The sequence below is a fragment of the Eutrema salsugineum genome, unplaced genomic scaffold (genome assembly GCF_000478725.1).
Source record: "Eutrema salsugineum unplaced genomic scaffold, Eutsalg1_0 scaffold_17, whole genome shotgun sequence".
Lineage (NCBI taxonomy): Eukaryota > Viridiplantae > Streptophyta > Magnoliopsida > Brassicales > Brassicaceae > Eutrema > Eutrema salsugineum.
The window spans coordinates 2,198,145-2,216,481 of record NW_006256852.1 but is presented as its reverse complement, the minus strand read 5'-3'; the positions used below and the strand labels follow the sequence as shown (position 1 = coordinate 2,216,481).

Sequence of the window (18,337 nt, the reverse complement as noted above, 5' to 3'; positions counted from 1 at the left end):
TGCAAATGCACAAGCAAACACGGATGGTTTTGTAAATTTTTTATAATGATTTTGTACGTTTCAAACTCTTATTCATTATTATTATGAATGTAAACAATAACCCACCATTTTTTTTGTCTTCAATCTATCTCTCTATCATTTAAAAACAGATATTTTGGCCATGGACGGAAAATCAAACTGATACAACACCCAAACAAGACCTACTGAAGACGCAAACACGGGTAATGGTCCAAACATCCAAAGCAAAAGCGGTACAGAAACGCACATAACTCTGTTCCCAACCATAGCCATAAAAAAACCTCTCTCTAGCACCAACCTCGTATATTCCCTAAACGATACTGTCCCAGTCGCCAACTCATAACCGCAGTCGCAGTCTCCTACATGCTTCTTAGCAATTGCGTTTATGAGGAAATTGGCGTCCATCAAGTAACTCACGGAAAGTGAGCTGAAGAAGAAGCTCACTGCAAGAAGCAGCGAGGCAGTGGCATATTTGAGGACGAAGATTTTAGGGTTTCGTGAGCCGAAAACGATGTCGTTGCCGTTTGTGAAGAGGTGGGTCGCTTTGAACGCGTTGTTGGTAACCGCAGCTAGAGAAAGCAATATAAGGATGGAGATTGAAGCGGTGAGAATTGTAACCATTTTCTTGTTTCTCAAGCTTTGAACCGCCAACATCCCAGTCTTATCGTCACCCTGCGTTTTCGTTATGATCATCAACAAATTAAGAAGAAAAATAACAATAAAAAACGGCAGACATTAGAGATATAACTGTTTTAAATGCAAAAAATGTCTATGAATGATTTTTATTAAAAAAAAAAAAATTAAATACCAACTACAGTATTTCGTGACAACGCTTAAAGATTTTTTCTTACAAATTGAAATGGTTTTCTGAAAAAAAAAAAAAACTTTCCAAATAACACTTTTTGCAGATTTACCTTCAACTCATAGAAAGATACAAGTCAAATCCACCAAGTCAAATCCATGTTTCTTTGAAAAGTATTTACGGTCAAATACATTATAGTTTCTAGTAGATTTGGACTCCTCGTCTCGAGGGTTTCGATTTAATATATAATTTATCAAAATTTTAAAAGCTTGACGACAGTGACAAATTAGTGAGTGAAGGGTAAAAACTTGACGACAGTGACAAATTATTGAGTGAAGGGTAATTTGTTACGGGTTAAATTTATTTTCCTGGGTTTTATATGTACTTTTGGTGAGTGAAGGGTATATTTGCAACAAACAAAAAAGTCGTTTGGTGGGTTCTTTCTAGAAAGCCCAAAATTCAGACCAGGATTTTTTTTTCCTTGTTTTCAACCACACACTTAAGTTTTTGTGGTATGAACCACACAATCAAGTTAAAACTCCACTCATCTATTGACTATTCAGTCTAGAGAAAAAATGAGTTTACAAAGGATAGTTCTATATCCTAAATGTAAAAATAGACGGGTATATTTGTGTTTACGTCTACATTTTTTTTCTATAACGGTGTTTACATTTCAATAATCTTTTATACATTTTGAGTGCAAACGTAAAGAAATAATTGTCTCCTTAAAGTTTTACTTTCACTTGAAAAAAATATATATATAACATGTAAACGCAAAACCAAACGTAAACAAGATTCCAAACAAAGAAAAAGAAAGATGAAGAATTAATTGAACCTCTTTAATGTCACGGAACCAAGATTTGCGTTTAGAGGAATCAATGCCAAGAGAAGTACGAGAAGGATTGTGCTTGAAGGAGTTCCAGAGGAAGACATGGTATCCTACTGCTATGAACAAACTCAATGGCACTAAAACACTGTCTGTGTCCACATTCATTCTCATTTTCTTTATATTCTTTTTTTTTCTTTCAATTTGGACTTATGCTAATTCTAATTCTCGTTACCCAATGATATATATAAAGGAAAAAAAAATTAGTGGACAGATGGGATTCTTAGTGGAAAAATGGGATTCTTAGTGGACAAATGGGATTCATAGTCAGAGATCAAACAAACATGTAGTGGACATCTTCTCCATGTTTTCTCGGTTTTCTTTGGACGTATACGCAACTTCTTATGCACTCGCTACTTTAGACATTTTCAACTATTATAAAACCTAAAACACTCTCTGCTGCTGAGAATTAAGCAATGATGCTTTATTACAAATAATGGATTAATTTAAGATATTGTAAACCTGGTGAACAGTGGAAATATTATAAATCAAATATGTTGGAGGATACTCATGCAATGCAAAGCTAAATTATGTTTACTAGATTCTTAATTTTTAAATTGAAGAAAAAATACTTGTTTTTATTAGGGTAATTGAGAAGTCGTTAGGTTGTTACTATCAAATGACAGTTAGTGACCTATAAAACTAAAAAAAACCATTACAATGGCTGCCTGTATAAAATATATAGAGGATTAGAGGTGGACAACTCTTTTTCTCATAAAGATAATTTATATCTTATACTACAATGGAAAGTGAGAAAACGGGAATCGAATTCTCAATTACAAGAAGATTTTATTGGATTCATGAATTTACTTGATTTTGAAATCCAACCATGCTCCATCCTCTTGGATTATTTTAACCATTGATTTTGAAGATTTATAGTTCAATCAAAAGTTAAATTTGTATATTATTCAAGCAATGCTTTAACATATTTAATTTTAAATGCAATGAAAAATACATACACCTTAAAAAAAATAGGTTTATAGCTTGTTTAACTAGGAAGCCATATCAAGATCTGAAATAATACAAATTCATTTGAATGTTTAGTTTAAAATAATGTAAAACCTCTATATGAGTTTGAATTTTTTTTTGGTTTTGGGTAAAACTGTTAAGTTTTATACCATTTTCAATTGCCACAGCGGTTACAGGGATACAACAAAGGTAGCAAATTAACCGAAAATAAAGTACAAACAAATAAATAAACAACATAGAACAACATAACCACAGTAAAGATTAAGAAGGTGAAAAGCGAGTGAAAGAAAATAAAACCAAAACATAACCGGATGAGAAAGCAGTAATCACACGCAGAAGCGCGGACTATCCCTTTTTTCTGCAGCTCAAAGAATTAGAGTTTCCGCCATAGTTTCCACGAGCCTCCTCCCGAGGACGTCCCCAAACCTCATGAAAGAGATGCCTACAGCTTCTCCTAAAACTGATGCGATCTCCGGATGGCATTACGGACTATCCGCAACCGGCTGGAGTCGATGGGGCGATCGGAAAATTCGCCTCCGACAATCCTTCCCTTGAAAACTGATGCTCTCAATAGGACCAACCCCACAGTTACAAACTAGCTGTAACAACCACTTGGCGCCTCAACAAACATTGCTCTGAAATGCTCAACCATCTACACCAGACCACAACCGGAGCCAACACTAAACGAAACCCAAACCTGAACATGAAGCTGCCAAACCAAGCCGGGAACACACACCGACAAGAAACCCAGGCCACCAATGGAAGACGGCATGGGCCTTCGCCGCAAAAATGAGCTGAGGGAAGAAACCGACGAGCCACCTGCCTAGAACCACCGCCGAGAAACACTGTCGGAGGAGATGCACGCACCGACAGAAGACGAAAACCACCACCCCAGGCTTGCCACTAGATCAAAGAACCCTGAACAACAATTGACGGCGAAAGAGCCCATCCTCTAGGCCAAAAAACGCTGCAGCGTGGAGATGGGGCTTTAGATCTACGAATACCGCCACTCCACCACCTCAAAAAAAGAAGATCTGAAACAGAGATGAGGAGGACCAAGTCCCGGTGGAGATGGCCAACTTCCACCACCACACCACCAAAACAAGTCGGAGGCACGCCGAGCAGGCGAGAGAAGCTCTAAATAGAAGCCGAGAAAACCCACCGGCAAGGAGAAAACCGGAGAGAAAGCAAGAGGGAGAAGCACCAACATCAGGAACGGCAAGCAGAGAGAGCACCAACCACACAGAAGGGAGGCACACTTCTACCACCACAAACCCAACGACACCACTGAGACTGCGCTGCCGTCAAAACGAGGACCACCGTCGAGAGAAAACCCACTGTCGTACATCCAAAAACCAGTGGGAGACAGATCTGTAACTGGACCTGGAATAAATAGGTGGAAGAGGAGGAGAGGGCCGGCGCCGGTGCTTTGGGAGCCACATGTGCCAGAAACAGATTTAGATCGGAGAACTTAGGCGGAAAACTCGAGGAGGGAAGAGAGAGAGAGGAAAAAAGGTTAATAAACTAAATCTATACCAAAAAGGTTTCTTTTTTTTTGTTTGAATTTTTGTTTGGAATTTTTGTTTCGTCACTAGCATAATACATAGAAAAAATTGAAAATCCAATTGTGGTGTTCAAAATTTGTAAAAGCATCGTCACTGAGGGTATCTCAATAGATATCTCACCTTTATAAGCTATTAAAATATATATATATATATATATATATATAATTCAAAAAAAAAAAAGATGAGAATTGGTTCTCAAATGTGAACTCTTTAGAACCACTTGAGAACCCGTCTCATGAGACACATGTCAGTCTCTAAATGGTTCATGCTTTTTATATAAATTTTATATATAAAATACAAGTAAATAGATTAAATGTTACTACATTTTAATTTTTATAATTTTATAAATCATAAAATGAAATTATCTATCTATCAATATCCATTAAACATAAGATTAATTTTTATATTAAAATAATTTTTAATTTATATTAATTAAAGTTATATAATGTAAATTAGTAATTTTTTAATTAATATAATTAAATACTATTAATAATGTAATAAATCATAAATAATATAATTAGAAAGTTACATTATTAAATAACATAATTAAACATAGAATTACATAACTTAACCTTATGATTAAATAGAAAATTATATAAAATTAGTAATATTATATGTAAAATAAACTTAACATTACAAGGCAATGACAAATCAATCCAATATAGACATTTTAACAAGGCAATATAAAATAATTATACTCTTATAAACACTTATAAGTAATCTTATAAACTCTTATAATTAATCTTATAAATCCATATAAGTAATCTTGGTTTTATATGTATATGTTTTCTAGCAATTTTAGTGTTTATTTATAAGTTTACGTTAATATAATTTTTTGCTTAATTGTGTTATTTAAGAAAATATAAATTTTTATTATATCATTTATAATGTATTGTATTGCTTAATTGTGTTAATATTATTAATATTATTAATATAAATATATTTAAGATGTACTTTAAAAACAAAAAAAAATAAAAGATTTTTTGATTTAAGATAATATTTAAGTTTTTAATATTAACTACACTAAAATATAAATCTTTACAAAATTAATAATATTATACAGATAAGATACTTTAGTGGGTATCTCACCAATGGAGGTAAAAATTTGTGATGGAGTTCTCAAAAAAAAAAAATTTCTCAAAGTATTACTATTATATTTTTGAGATATCTTGTATCTCTTTTTTGTTTTGTTAAAGAGTTTTCATATTTAAAATTTTTTTTCAATTACAAAACATAAAGCAGATGTTTTTAAAAAACAAAAAGCCATACGAAGAAAGAAAAAAAAAACAAGGAAGAGGCCCTATCCGAAACCCAAAAAATCAGAACCAAAGGCCTAAATCATAACAAACCAGAATTGGGAAACCCTAATCGCAAATCTGCGACCATTGGCAATGCTGACTGCCACCACTGACGAGAAACCAATCCACCATGAAACCGGAGCCAAAACTCACTAGAGGTGTCAAATTGGGCTTTATTTTTTATTTGATTCAGCTTTCGTGGGCTTTTTATTGACTTTTGAGATTTTGTTTTTCTGTGATTGGATTTTTGAATTTGGGAGAAATTTTAGTATTGTCTTTCCAGCCAGAAACATGTATATTTGTGTGAGTATTAATTTCAGTTTTATGTCATAAGTTTGTTTTTTTTTGTTTATTTAGTGATTCTTCATCTTATAGAATTGTTTAGGAGGAGACAAAATGAGATTGGTCAAGTGTTGGTTTTGTTCTTCCACTATATCATGGACGTGGTTGTAAATTAGAATCACTTAAATCTTGAATTGATAAGAAATAGTTTTGCTTGAGAATCACATTCACTACAAGAAAACATGTTATATTCTTACGAAAATTCGTACGAAAACATTTGGTAGGAATATTTTTCACCAATTTCTTACACAATTATGACGGAAAAAAGTGGTAGGAAATAGGTAAGGAATTTTCTACGAAACAAAATATCAAAAAGTGGTAGGATATATCCAACCAATAACCTACCAAATCTATATTCGTAGAAAATACGGTCAAAATTTGGTAGGAAAGTTGTAGGACTCAATTGACTATTACACTGGTGGAAATTTCGTAGGAAATTGTCCTATGGATTTCCTAAGAAATATTGTTTGTAAAAAAACCGTAGAAATTTTGTAGGAAAAATATGTCTTTTTGTTTGTCCCACATTGAAAAGTTAAGAATTTAGATGAAGAAACTGCACTATAAATAGAGCAAAATTAAGTTTTTCTACGGATTTCCTTCGAAACATTGTTTGTAGAAAAATCGTAAAAATTTCGTAGGAAATTATGTTTTTTTATTTGTCCCACATCAACAATCTAAGATAATTTAGGTGAAGAAGTTGCTCTATAAATAAGAGTCTTCACCTTCTCTCCCTCTAGTTAATAATTACTTAGTCAAATTTTTAGGCTCATAGTAATTAGAGAACTGATTTTGTTTTTTGTATATATTTTATTAATCAAATTTATAATTAATTTCTATTTTAATTTAAATTCAATTTCTGATATTAATTTAACATTTGATTTTATAAAATTATATTGGTAAAAAAGTGGTAGGAAATTGATAGTAAAAGATTAATAAAACAATCGTCGGAAATAGGTAAGTAATGTTTCGTAGAAAATTGGAAAGAACATTAATCGATAGAAAATGGTTGTAATTTGGTAGGAAAGTTCTACTAAAATTTCCGTAGGAAAATTGTCCTACCAACATTTTCGTAGGAAATTTCCTACTATTTTCTTACCTTTTATAATTTCCGACGGCCGATTTCCTATGACAAAATTTCATAGGAATTTGGTAAAAAAAGACATTTTCTAATGATTTTCTGACGATGTTTTCCGTAGGTTTTCGACATGTTTTCTTGTAGTGATTAGTTTGTAAGCTGGACTTACAAATAATCTTTGTTCGTCTATTTTTGTTTTTTATATTCGATATGCGAATGTCTTGTATCTTGATGGTTCTCTAGCTCAAATTACCAGTCCTGATGTGTATCATTATTTGGATTTCATATATATATATTTCTCTTGAAAACTCAGTGTTTATTCTTACAGTTTAACTGGTTTTTCAAATCTTGGCTAGGAGTTTTGTATAAGAGGTTTACAAATATATCATTGGTGTTTCATTTTCTTATCGGATTTACTTAGACAATAACCATAGTCCTCATCAGATCTGGATCTGCGGCTGGTTTCCGCCGTCCACCATCGACTTCTTGCTGCTGCTATACCGGAGAGGCAAACACGCCTCCGCTTGAAACTGGCATGAACCTAAACACGAGACAAAGGAGCAGGGCAAAAAGAAGGGAAGAGGCCCTCTCACGGCACCGGAAGGTGCGCCGATGGCTGGAGAGGTGAAGAAACCAGAAGAGAAAGGAGGCGGCTAGGTTTTCTTTTGGGAGAGAGATACACCGCTCAAAGGCCTTTTCCAAGATGAATTTTTAGCTTCTCATGAGCTCACAAGAATCAAACATCCCTTAGATTATCTCACCAATGAAGATACTCTAATACTATAGCTCATCCTAAATAAATAACTGGATTATATGATGATGAGTCAAACGTAGTTGGTTATATCCCATATTTTAATTGATAAATTTTTGTTGACTTCAGAATTTTTTGTTACCATTTTTCTGCACATATTGTTTCAAATTTTAAATGAGACTGAGTCTTTGTTTATTCTCTCATTTTTGCAATCTAGTTCTTGTTCCACTTTAACTGTTCTTTTTCCTCATCGTTCATCCTTAATTTATTTCATATTGCTTTTATCTTTCATTAGATCACAGTGGTTAGGAAACATATGGCGAAACTGTATAATTTACATTACACCAAAACCAAATTTACATTTAATAGAAAGAAGAAATCTAAACAAATTAGGTTGTATGGGAGATAGGATGAATGCTGGGGGAATTTTCTCCACGACGACAACTTAGACATCGTCGACAGATTCCTATAACAGCAAAGATAAAGAAAACAAAAAGCATCATCATGGGAACCATCCATGGCTTGAACCATATAGGATCTTTGGGGAAGATAATTGCAGCTTCATCTTCTTTAACTTGGTACCGTGTAAAAGTTTTGATGTTTGTTATATTGTTGTTCATAAACAACCACCATATTTTTCTTCCCATCTCCCTGAGCTTCCTCCTTTTAGGAGATGAGAAGAAAATGGCAAACACAGTGAAAATCTGTTGTTCTCAAAACATTTGTTTTATTATATCTTCTGTTTTGATTGAATGTTTATTTTTAGTGTTTTTGCTATATTTTCTTTAAATTTTTTTGGACATTTGCTATTTTGGGACGCTCCTGCAATATTTACCCAACCAAAGTTACTGAACTGAACCGAACCAAACCAAGGCTTTCGATTTTTGGTTTTGGCTCGATTACTTAGGTTAAACCAATCGGTATCATTTTACAAAATAATTTGGTTATCGGCTCGGTTAGGTTTGGATAATGAACCAATAGGTTAACCGTATTTTTTCCCCTAATGGACATATACCAAATCCTACTAAGACACACCCAAAAAACCCCTTATAAATTTTGAACCAAAAAACCGAATATCACCGAATTTACCTGATTTTAACCAAATTTGAAAAAAAATAAAGAAAAACTGAAGATTTTGGTTCAATTTAGTAAAATAACTTAAGTACCCAAAACAAACCGAATAGTAGTTTAGGTTGGTTACTTCAGTAGAATCTTCTCAAACTGAACTACGTGAGCAACCCAAACCGAATTTTCCAAACCAAAGTCGCAGCGCAAGGGTAAATCATAAAGTAGAATCTATTATATAATAGGAGAGTTTTCTCTCCATCTAGAATATCCACATCAGCATAGAATAACAAAACTAAAATTAATGACTTAATTAATTCACACATTTTAAAAAATTATTCTTTTCATTTAATAATAAAAGAAAAACACTAACACTAATTTAATGACTTAATTAATTTCACACATTGTTTATAATTATTACTTTTTATTTAGAAGAAGAAGAGTAAAAATTGGGGAAAACAGTAAAAAGACATAGTTAAAGAAAAAGACGAGGATGAAAATGAAAATCATAGACGATGAAAAAGAAAGAAAATCAAAATCAGAAAAAAGAAGAAGAAAAAAAATATGTAGATGGAGACAAAATAAAAGAAGAAGAATACATACACGAGCTAAGTAAAAATAAGAGACAAAACAAAATCAGAAAAAGATTAAAAAAATATCGAAAAAAATAAAAATAAAAAGAAGTTGAACCGTTCTAGGTATTTAGACTGTTGACAATAGAAAGAAAATGAAAAAAAAGAAATAGAAATCGAAGAAAATGAAGACGAAGATGAAAAAAAGAAAAATAAAGAAGAAAAAGAAGAACACAAAACTGATAAAGAAGAATTTATAAAAATACGAGGACAAAAATGTTGAAGATGAGAAAGAAGACCAAAAAAATAACAAACTATGATAATATAAAAATAGAAAATAAGTCTAATAAAATCAAAAACAGTAAAAATATAAATATAATGAATTAACTATTTAAAAATAAAATTCCGCGCAACGCGCGGATTAAAAATCTAGTATACATAAAATAGGTTCTTGTAATGTGTTATTGTGTTTCACTTTGATCATCTTTCTCGATCTTTTCAGTAATGAACTCATGACTAAAAAGACAAGCCAAATGTGTGATTGTTATGGTTTCCTTCGATGAAAATTTTTCCATGGCCTCCTTCAATTGGAAAAAAAAAAAAGACAAATGCGTGATTGCTATGGTTACCAATCAAAACCCTATAAACTTAGAGATGCTAAGGGTCTGATTGGGAAGGACTGTGGTTGTAGATTTTAATTTTTGACTGTAACTGTAAAGAATATAAAGAATTTTGGCTGTAAAATAATGGCTGTGACTTTAGAAAAAAATAAAAGCCACATATTTAGGTTTTTAGAACTTAAGTGTGGATTACGTGAAAAAATCGAAAGAGAAAGCTGCGAAAAAATTTAGGAACAGTTTTTTTACTTTAAAAATTGTTAATTCACTAAAGTCTGATTGGTTAATTAATGATTTTTAAGACTTTTAATTTTCTCTAAAGTCTCTACAGTTTTAAGAGTTTAATTGCCAATCAGAGCCTAAATATATAGTGGTTTCATTTCTAAAACTAGGTGATTAGCCCGCGCAAAGCGCGGGCCGAAAAGTTTTAAAAATGTAATTTAAAAACTTTTGACAATTGAATTTATTACTGGAACTAAACCGAATATAAAGTAACAATAATGTAAAATGTGATGAAAATTACATATTTAAAACTTATCAAATTCTATCTATTACACTTACATGTACATAAAGACTAAACTGAATATAAATTTACAATAATATAAAATATGATTAAAATTACATATTTAAAATTTATTAAACTCCACCTATTACACTTACTTACATGTACATGAAGGTTTTTACTTCCTTATCAACAATATTAAACAGAATTTAGAAGACCAACCAACTAACATTGATAAAATATTGATCAGTACTTATATGTCATTGAAGGTTTTAAGTTTCTCTCTAGATTCCTAATCTAGATCTCTCTTCTTTTTTTTTCCGAGAATACATAATTTCTACAATAAATAGGTTTAGTTTTGTCTCCTTCAACTTCTCTTCCCTTATTTTGTTATTTTCGTTTACTTTCTAGCATCTTCGATACCTCTTCCTTCTCAGTTCTCATTCTTCATATCGATCATACATTTTTATGCTATCAAAACATCTTCCTTGTTCTAACCATAATTTCCTTGTAGGTTTTGTGTTTTTTTCTTCAGCATTTCAAACATGGTTTGGTACCAGTTTAACATTATTTAATTCAATAAGTCTTTATTTTTTTGATTATACATTGATATGTTTAGAGGGTCATTGCCATTTTCTTCTTTTGTATCAGAGTATAGGTAATTAATTCATTTGGTAGCCTCGTCTTTTGTCAATTCTTATTTTTCTTGCAAGCACATGGACGAAATTATGGTATTAGAGCATAGGTAAACAATCCGTTTGATAGCTTTTGTCTCTCCTTCTGACGGTTTCTTATCTATGTACACTTACATTTACTTGAAGGCTTTAACTTTTTGTCAATTGTATTAAATAGAAATCAAAAACACGTAAGAGACAAACTAATAATGATAGAATATTGATTAATTACATGTCTTTCAACTCTCTCTCTCCTTCTCTTTCTATCACTCTAGATTCCTAATTTGGATCTTACATTCTTCCTCGAGAATCTCCAACATATTGTTTTTATTTTTCTTCATAAATTATAATTTCCACAATAGATATGTTTAATTTTGTTTTGTTATCCTACTCTCTTTTATTCTCTTAGTTTACCTTCAAACAACTTCTTTGCCATATCTTTCTTCTCCTTTTTCATTTAATTCATACATTTCTTCACCGTCTAAACATCTTTATCGTTCTTACCATTGTTTCCTCGTAGCTTATGTATTTTTTCCTCCAGCATTTCAACAGGATCTGGCACCAGTTTTGTATTATCTAATTCAATTTCTTTTGATATATTTTTGATCATATATCAATATGTTTCAAGGGTCATTGCAATTTTCGTCTTTGTTATTAGGACGCAGGTAACCAATCCTGTAGCTTTTGTCTTTGTGATCTTTATAATTCCCGCATGAACATGCATGAAACCATGACATTAGAGCTTTGGCAAACAATCCCTTTTAAGTAGGTTTTCTCTCTCTTTCTGGCCGATTCTTAACTTCCTTGTCAACCATATTAAAAAGAAATCAGAAACACGGAAGAGAAGAACTAATAGTATAAACTATTGATCAATTACATGTCTTTAAAGGCTTTAACTCTCTTTCCCTCTCTGTGTCATTATATCTTTCTCTATATTCCTAATTTAGATCTCCCTTACGTTTTCCTCAAGAATCTCCAATATATTCTTTTTCTCCTTCATGAAATATTATTTCCACAATAGATATGTTTAGTCTTGTCTCATTTAACTTCTCCTCATATCTCTTGTTCTCATACTTTACTTTCAAGCTTCTTCATCATCTCTTCTTTTTCCTTGTTATATAAATCACACATTTCTTTGCCAAAAACATCTTCAATGTGTTAACCACTGTTTCCTTGTAGTTTTTCCTGCTTTTCCTCCAGTATTTCAAACAAGGTTTGGTAACTATTTAACATTTTTGAATTCAATATCTCCGTAGTTTCTTTGATCATACATTGATATGTTTTGAAGGTCATTGCCAATTTTTTCTTTGATATTAGAGCATAGGTAAACAATATATTTGGTAACTTTTCTCTCGTTCTTGTTGGTTCTTATTATTCTTGCACGAAACTATGGTATCAGAACGTAGGTAAACAATCCCTTTGGTACTTTATGTCTCTCCTCCTAACCAGTTCTTAACTTCTTTGTCAACCATCTCAAACACAAATCAGAAATATGTATGACACAAACTGATACTTTTATTGATCAATTAGATGTACTTGAAGACTCTCTCTCTCTCTCTCTCTCTCTCTCTCTCTCTCTCTCTCTCTCTTCCTCTCTCTCTTCCTAATTTATGACCTCAAAGCTTAAACAGGTTTTTGCTGTACTATATATGATTAATCTTTAAACCAAACACAAGGTATATGCCAGCATGAATGATTTAAGAATTTTACGGTTTATTTTTTCTTTCTATCTTCGTCCTTTTTCCTCATTTTTTTTGAATAATTTTTATTGGTTTCGTCTTCTTCGACTTTTCCCTTTATCTTTTGGGTTTTATCTTCCTCATATTTTACTTTTTTTCACCGTTTGTGGGTTCTACTTGTTCTTCTTAATCGTCGTCATTTTTTCTAATTTTTTTTCGGTACATGTCTTGTATTCAGCTTTTCCATTTTCTTCTTTTTCTCTTCTTCCAAACTTATGTTTCTACATTTGCTTTCAGGTACTCTTTCTCTTCTTCTTCCTTTCCGTTTTATGCCTTCGTGTTCTATCAAATTGTTTTCTACTTCTTCTTATGTTTATTCTTCACCTTCCACTACTTTTTCTTCTTTAATCTTATAATTTATCTTTCGTTCACCGCTATCTAGATTCCATCTAGAAAAAACACCAAGGTCACGAATACATTAACTATCAATTAGATACACCAGATTGTTGTGGTAGTTTATGACTTTATGTGTGTACATAAAAAGTTGTTGTTCGCAAAAATAGTTCTTTTTTGACTTTAGATCCACCACACTATTTTTACGATATAATATTTTCAAACAAGATGTTAGTTTGTTTTAATTGTCCCTTACAGAAAGAAGTCGTTGGTTTTTTTACTCTCTTTGCCATTTGTGGAAGAATGTCTCTAACTTTGTATAGAGTTTACATAATTCCACCATAGTTAAAAGGAAATTCAGAAAACTTTCAATAATTAGTGTGCAACTCAATCATAAGGATACATCAACAGAATTTGTGTATAAAATGTATTATAATGTTCTTAGACTGTGCACACAAACAGAAAAACTCTTAATCTATTAACAAAAAAAAAAGAAAAGAAAAAAAGGCTCGTGTATATACAGATATTTTACGGATCAACCTAAGTACAACGTTATAAGCACCTTGAAAAATTTCAGTGTCAATTCCACGGGTGATCATCATCATCATCATGAGTCTTAGACATGAAGAGCATAGTTTCCACGGTCTCATCGTCATGCTTTATTCACTAAGAGAGTTTCCATGGTTTATGCCATTTCCATTTAAACTGAAACAGCCATTGATGGTAACTTCTCTAGCTAGTTCTCTTCCACTTCCACAGCTTCCCGCTCTGTCCCATTTTGTTCATTGCTTTCATCTTTCTTTTCTCTTCTAATAAAGCCACTGCTTCTCTCACCAAGATATTCACTAAACCCGGCCGATATACAGCCGATCCCAAATTGTAACGATGCATTCCAGCTCTATGCTCTCATCTTTTCCTCAAACAATCCAAAACCCAGACTGGCCAAAACACAAACACACACACACACAAATTTTAAATCAGGATCAGTTTCGTAACAACCAACCAATTTTGTTTACAGATTCAACTGCAAAATCATCTAGAAATCGCCCCGTCAGAATTAGATTTACGAAAACTGATCTCGTTGCTCCTCTACTTGTGATTATGTGAAAAGGATTAATTGCTATACAAACAGTGAACAAAGAGAATCCGAACCTGAATTTGTACCTGATTTTTATCGTAGTCTGGAAAAGATCTCTGACCTGGCTACCGAGTCCACACCTGTTTTTAAAAAATCAAACACACAAGAAAATCTAATTAGATCCAAATTACAAACCCGAATTATTGTAATCACAACAAAAATATAAAATCTATTATGAATGATATTAGAGAAAAGTCAAAAGTCTTACAGTGGAATTGAAACGACATGTTGTGATCAAGATCTAGACGTAAGTAATCTCACATCTCAGGACTGGGATAAATTCATCAGCATCAATATTAGTACAAAACTGAACAGAGATGAATAAACCTTAAACATGTAGATCCAATCAAAATAGATAAAACATACTTAGCAAGCAAACATAAAACAAACACAAAGAGCTAGACCCACCTACACAGACAAAAAAAAGTAAATGATCAATTATTAACGAAGCACAACCAAGAACGCAAAAAAAAAAAAATGAAAATCGAGGGTCACTATCACCAAAATTAAAAAAAAAAAAGGAAAGCAACCAGAAAGTATCGATCAACGCACACAACACATAATCAATAACAAATATAAAACACCCTAACTAAGAACAATACAAAAAAAATGACATGCAAATAGACCACTCAGCCAAACCAAAAATCAGACTCGTAAACACCACAACCAAGAAAGAAAATACAAACAAGAAAACCCATATTAGTTATGCCAAAATAATTTAAAAAAAAAAAAGATATAGAAAAGATGATAACAAAAATAGCAAAAAAAACAGATCGCAGAACATAAAAGTTTACAATAAACCAAGAAGATGTAAAACTAATCAATTAGCAACTACGAAAAAAAAACATAAACAACATCATATATTTGGAGAAACTCATAGCCGATTAATCGGTAAAACCAAACTCTCAAATAAAAGAAAAACAAAACTTGCAAACGACCATGTCTAGACCACACCGTCACCTAAAAAAAAACAAAAAACAAAACACAGACGGCTGAGAATCTAACATAACCACAAAAAAACAAAACAGAAAAGCAATAACGATGCACTGGTGAAATAAAAACAAAAAAGTCGTATAAACTTACGAACATAAACACAAACAAACATAACCACAAAATACAGTGTAACGAACAAACATAACCACAAAACTAAGCACAAACTCTACCTTTTGGCATCTCGACTATAGATAGAACCAGCACCGAGACAACCTATAACCCAACAACAACTGCAGATAAGTTAAATCCAAATTTATTAAATAGAAACTGATCTAGCATATTTCAAATTTCTAAAACAAAACAATATAAAATCAAGTCGATCTTGGAGTGAAGAAAATCCACGAAGATAACAAACTATACAATAAAATACAACAAATCCAAAAAAAGAGAAAAGAAAAACAAATTAACATAAACAAATCAATTGGAAGTCTCGTGGTGCTCTAAGTGCAAGGCAAACGAAGCTATTTTTATAACTCGTGAACAAGGATTTTTTTTTCACAAAACCCTAAACTTACTTTAACGGCGACAATTAAATATCGAAATCCTACACAACTAAATGGATTCAGGCCAGTCCGAGTTTACAGCGTTTAACGACCCAATGGCAAATATAAACCAAAACAAAATCGGTATCCTTGAATAAAATCGATAAACTAACTAAACTTAATTTTTTTTTTCTACAATCCAACTATTACATCATATTTGGCCCGTTAAAGAGTTGGTCCGAAAACCGTCTTCAATAAAATACAGCCTCTTGCTCGAGCTTCTTTTGCAAGATTAACCGCTCGGACATTTGAACTTCTGGGAATATGGGAGAGAGTGAAGTCCAAAAAAGTTTCCCGAAGATTGCGGAAGGCTTCTAACTCTGATAAGAATGATGGCTAATCTGATGGCGATTCAGACATGCTAATCAGATCCGAACAATCGGTTTGAAAGTGTACAGATAAAATTTGTCTATCTTTCACGCAAGACATAGCCCATAATAGGCTCTCTAATTCGGCATGAAGGGCCGATAGGCTTCTACGACAGCCTTGAAGGCCAAAAGTCTCGCCACCTCTTTCCTCTTTCAGACTCCACCCGAACCCACTAACCAGGCAGATGCCTATCCAGGATGCATCAACCTGACAAATTGGGAACCTCGGGGTATCGGGTAGAGGACTCAGGAGCAAAGGAGTGAGCGGAGCCTCGTCTGATCTGTCTTCTTCTTCTTCCGGTTGGTTTGCAATCTTCCAACTTTCGGCTTCAATCTTGGCGTGGATCAAAGTATCTACCGGGGTAATTTCTTTCCCGTTGAAGATCTTGTCGTTCCTCGCTTTCCAAATATACCACAGGATCCAAGGATAAATATCCTTTTGAGGATCTGTCATGCCTAACTCTTTTGTTTTTCAAAAGAGAAAGCTCATATTTTGGTAAATAGAGATACTCGGGAAGACACCCGGAAGGGACGGAAAGTCCGATAACGCCCAGACTTGAAAAGCCAGGAGACATAAGAACAGAAGATGGTTAATAGATTCTTCAGGATTCCCACAGCGGGGACAACTCTTATCCGTTCCCATATGCCTGTAGGTTAGGTTTTGGCAAGTAGCAATACATCCTGATAAAGCTTGCCACATAAAATGCCTCATTTTTCCAGGCGTCCGTACTTTCCAAACATAGCTTTGAAGAGCTGTGATACTCGGTTCTCTCACGACATCCAAATTTTGTTCAAGGTTTGATTTCCTAATCAGGTCATATCCGGATTTAACCGTGTATATTCCTGTTTTAGTATGGTTCCACGCAAATCCATCAAGGATACGGTTCCTACTAGGTCTCAACCCGAGGATAAGAAAGACATCCTCAGGTTGGAAAAATTCTCTTAGAAGAGGCTCATCCCATTGCTTCGTATCTTGACGGATAAAGGAGTAAACTAACACTCTTGGATCCTGAAGTCCGATCTGGAGGGTTGCTCTTGGTGGACGGGCCCTGGCGTCGGGTATCCAAGGCTCACTCCACGCCCTCGTATTTAGTCCCGACCCTATTGTCTTCCTTAGTCCCATTTTAAGATACGGTTTTGCGGCCAACATACTCCTCCATCCATAGGATGGTGAGTAGACATTTCGATCCTCTAACGGGTCTGATTGTCGATAATATCTTCCTCTTAGCACCCGAGCCAGAAGAGATGAAGGGTACTGAATGAGTCTCCATAGTTGCTTTGCTAGCAAGGCTAGGTTAAAATTATTAAGATCTCTAAATCCAAGACCTCCCATGTCCTGTGGAATACAAATCTTGTCTCAGGCAATCCAGTGGATCCCACTGCTAGATTGTTTTGAACTCCACCAAAAATTGGCAATGGCGCTCCGAAGTTTGTCTGTAACCCCTTTAGGAAGGAGATAACAAGACATGATGTAAGTGGGAATGGCTTGAGCCACTGATTTAATCTGAATCTCTTTTCCGCCCTTGGAAAGAAGTCTTGCGGACCAATTATTAACACGATTACTTAGGCGTTCATGAACAAAAGAGAAGACCTTCTTCTTTGATCCACAGATTTGCTCTGGTAGGCCCAGGTACATGCCCATACCACCTTCTGTAGAAATACCTATGGTATTTTTAATATTTCGTTTGAGATCCGGGTCCACTCTATCTCCAAACATGATAGATGATTTCCCCAAATTCAATTGTTGTCCCGATGCCATTCCATAAGTGTTTATGATTTGGAGAATCTCCGCTCCTTGTTGGATATCCGCTTTACAGAAAAACAGGCTGTCATCAGCAAAGAGAATGTGGGAAACTTGGGGACTTGCTTGAGCTATTTTCAGCCCAGAGATTCGCTCCTCTTCCTCTGCTCCCTTAAGAAGCGAAATAAGGCCTTCTGTGCACAGAATAAAAAGGAAAGGGGAGAGAGGATCCCTTTGCCTTAAGCCCCTCGACGGTTTGATGTTACCTTTAGGTTCTCCATTAATAAGGACCTGGTATGAAACTGATGAGATGCAAAACATCAGTAAACTGACCCATCTCGTTGAAT

The 18,337-nt window shown here is 33.5% G+C and overlaps 2 protein-coding genes and 1 long non-coding RNA gene across 3 annotated transcripts; all 3 read right to left on the bottom strand.

Moving 5' to 3' along the window:
• Positions 1-60: 60 nt before the first annotated feature.
• On the bottom strand, positions 61-1,868 carry LOC18020590. The gene is made up of 2 exons (XM_006403215.2): positions 1,656-1,868; positions 61-690 (listed from the first exon to the last, which is right to left on the bottom strand). The coding sequence occupies exons 1-2, from the start codon at positions 1,818-1,820 to the stop codon at positions 136-138; spliced, it is 720 nt and encodes a 239-aa protein (XP_006403278.1). The 5' UTR covers positions 1,821-1,868; the 3' UTR covers positions 61-135.
• Positions 1,869-8,095: 6,227 nt separating this feature from the next.
• LOC18020589 lies at positions 8,096-8,386 on the bottom strand. The gene has a single exon (XM_006403214.2). It carries the CDS (start codon positions 8,351-8,353, stop codon positions 8,096-8,098), a length of 258 nt encoding a protein of 85 aa, XP_006403277.1. The 5' UTR covers positions 8,354-8,386.
• Positions 8,387-13,622: 5,236 nt separating this feature from the next.
• LOC112087574 lies at positions 13,623-15,079 on the bottom strand. The gene is made up of 3 exons (XR_002900146.1): positions 14,555-15,079; positions 14,373-14,426; positions 13,623-14,146 (listed from the first exon to the last, which is right to left on the bottom strand). It is a non-coding gene; the product is annotated as an uncharacterized LOC112087574 (long non-coding RNA).
• Positions 15,080-18,337: the final 3,258 nt, after the last annotated feature.

Coding starts and splice junctions, on each gene's coding strand:
- LOC18020590 (XM_006403215.2), bottom strand. CDS start 1,820: ATGAGAATGAATGTGGACACAGACAGTGTTTTAGTGCCATTGAGTTTG. Junction 691..1,655: donor GGTTCCGTGACATTAAAGAG/GTTCAATTAATT, acceptor ACGAAAACGCAG/GGTGACGATAAGACTGGGAT.
- LOC18020589 (XM_006403214.2), bottom strand. CDS start 8,353: ATGGGAAGAAAAATATGGTGGTTGTTTATGAACAACAATATAACAAAC.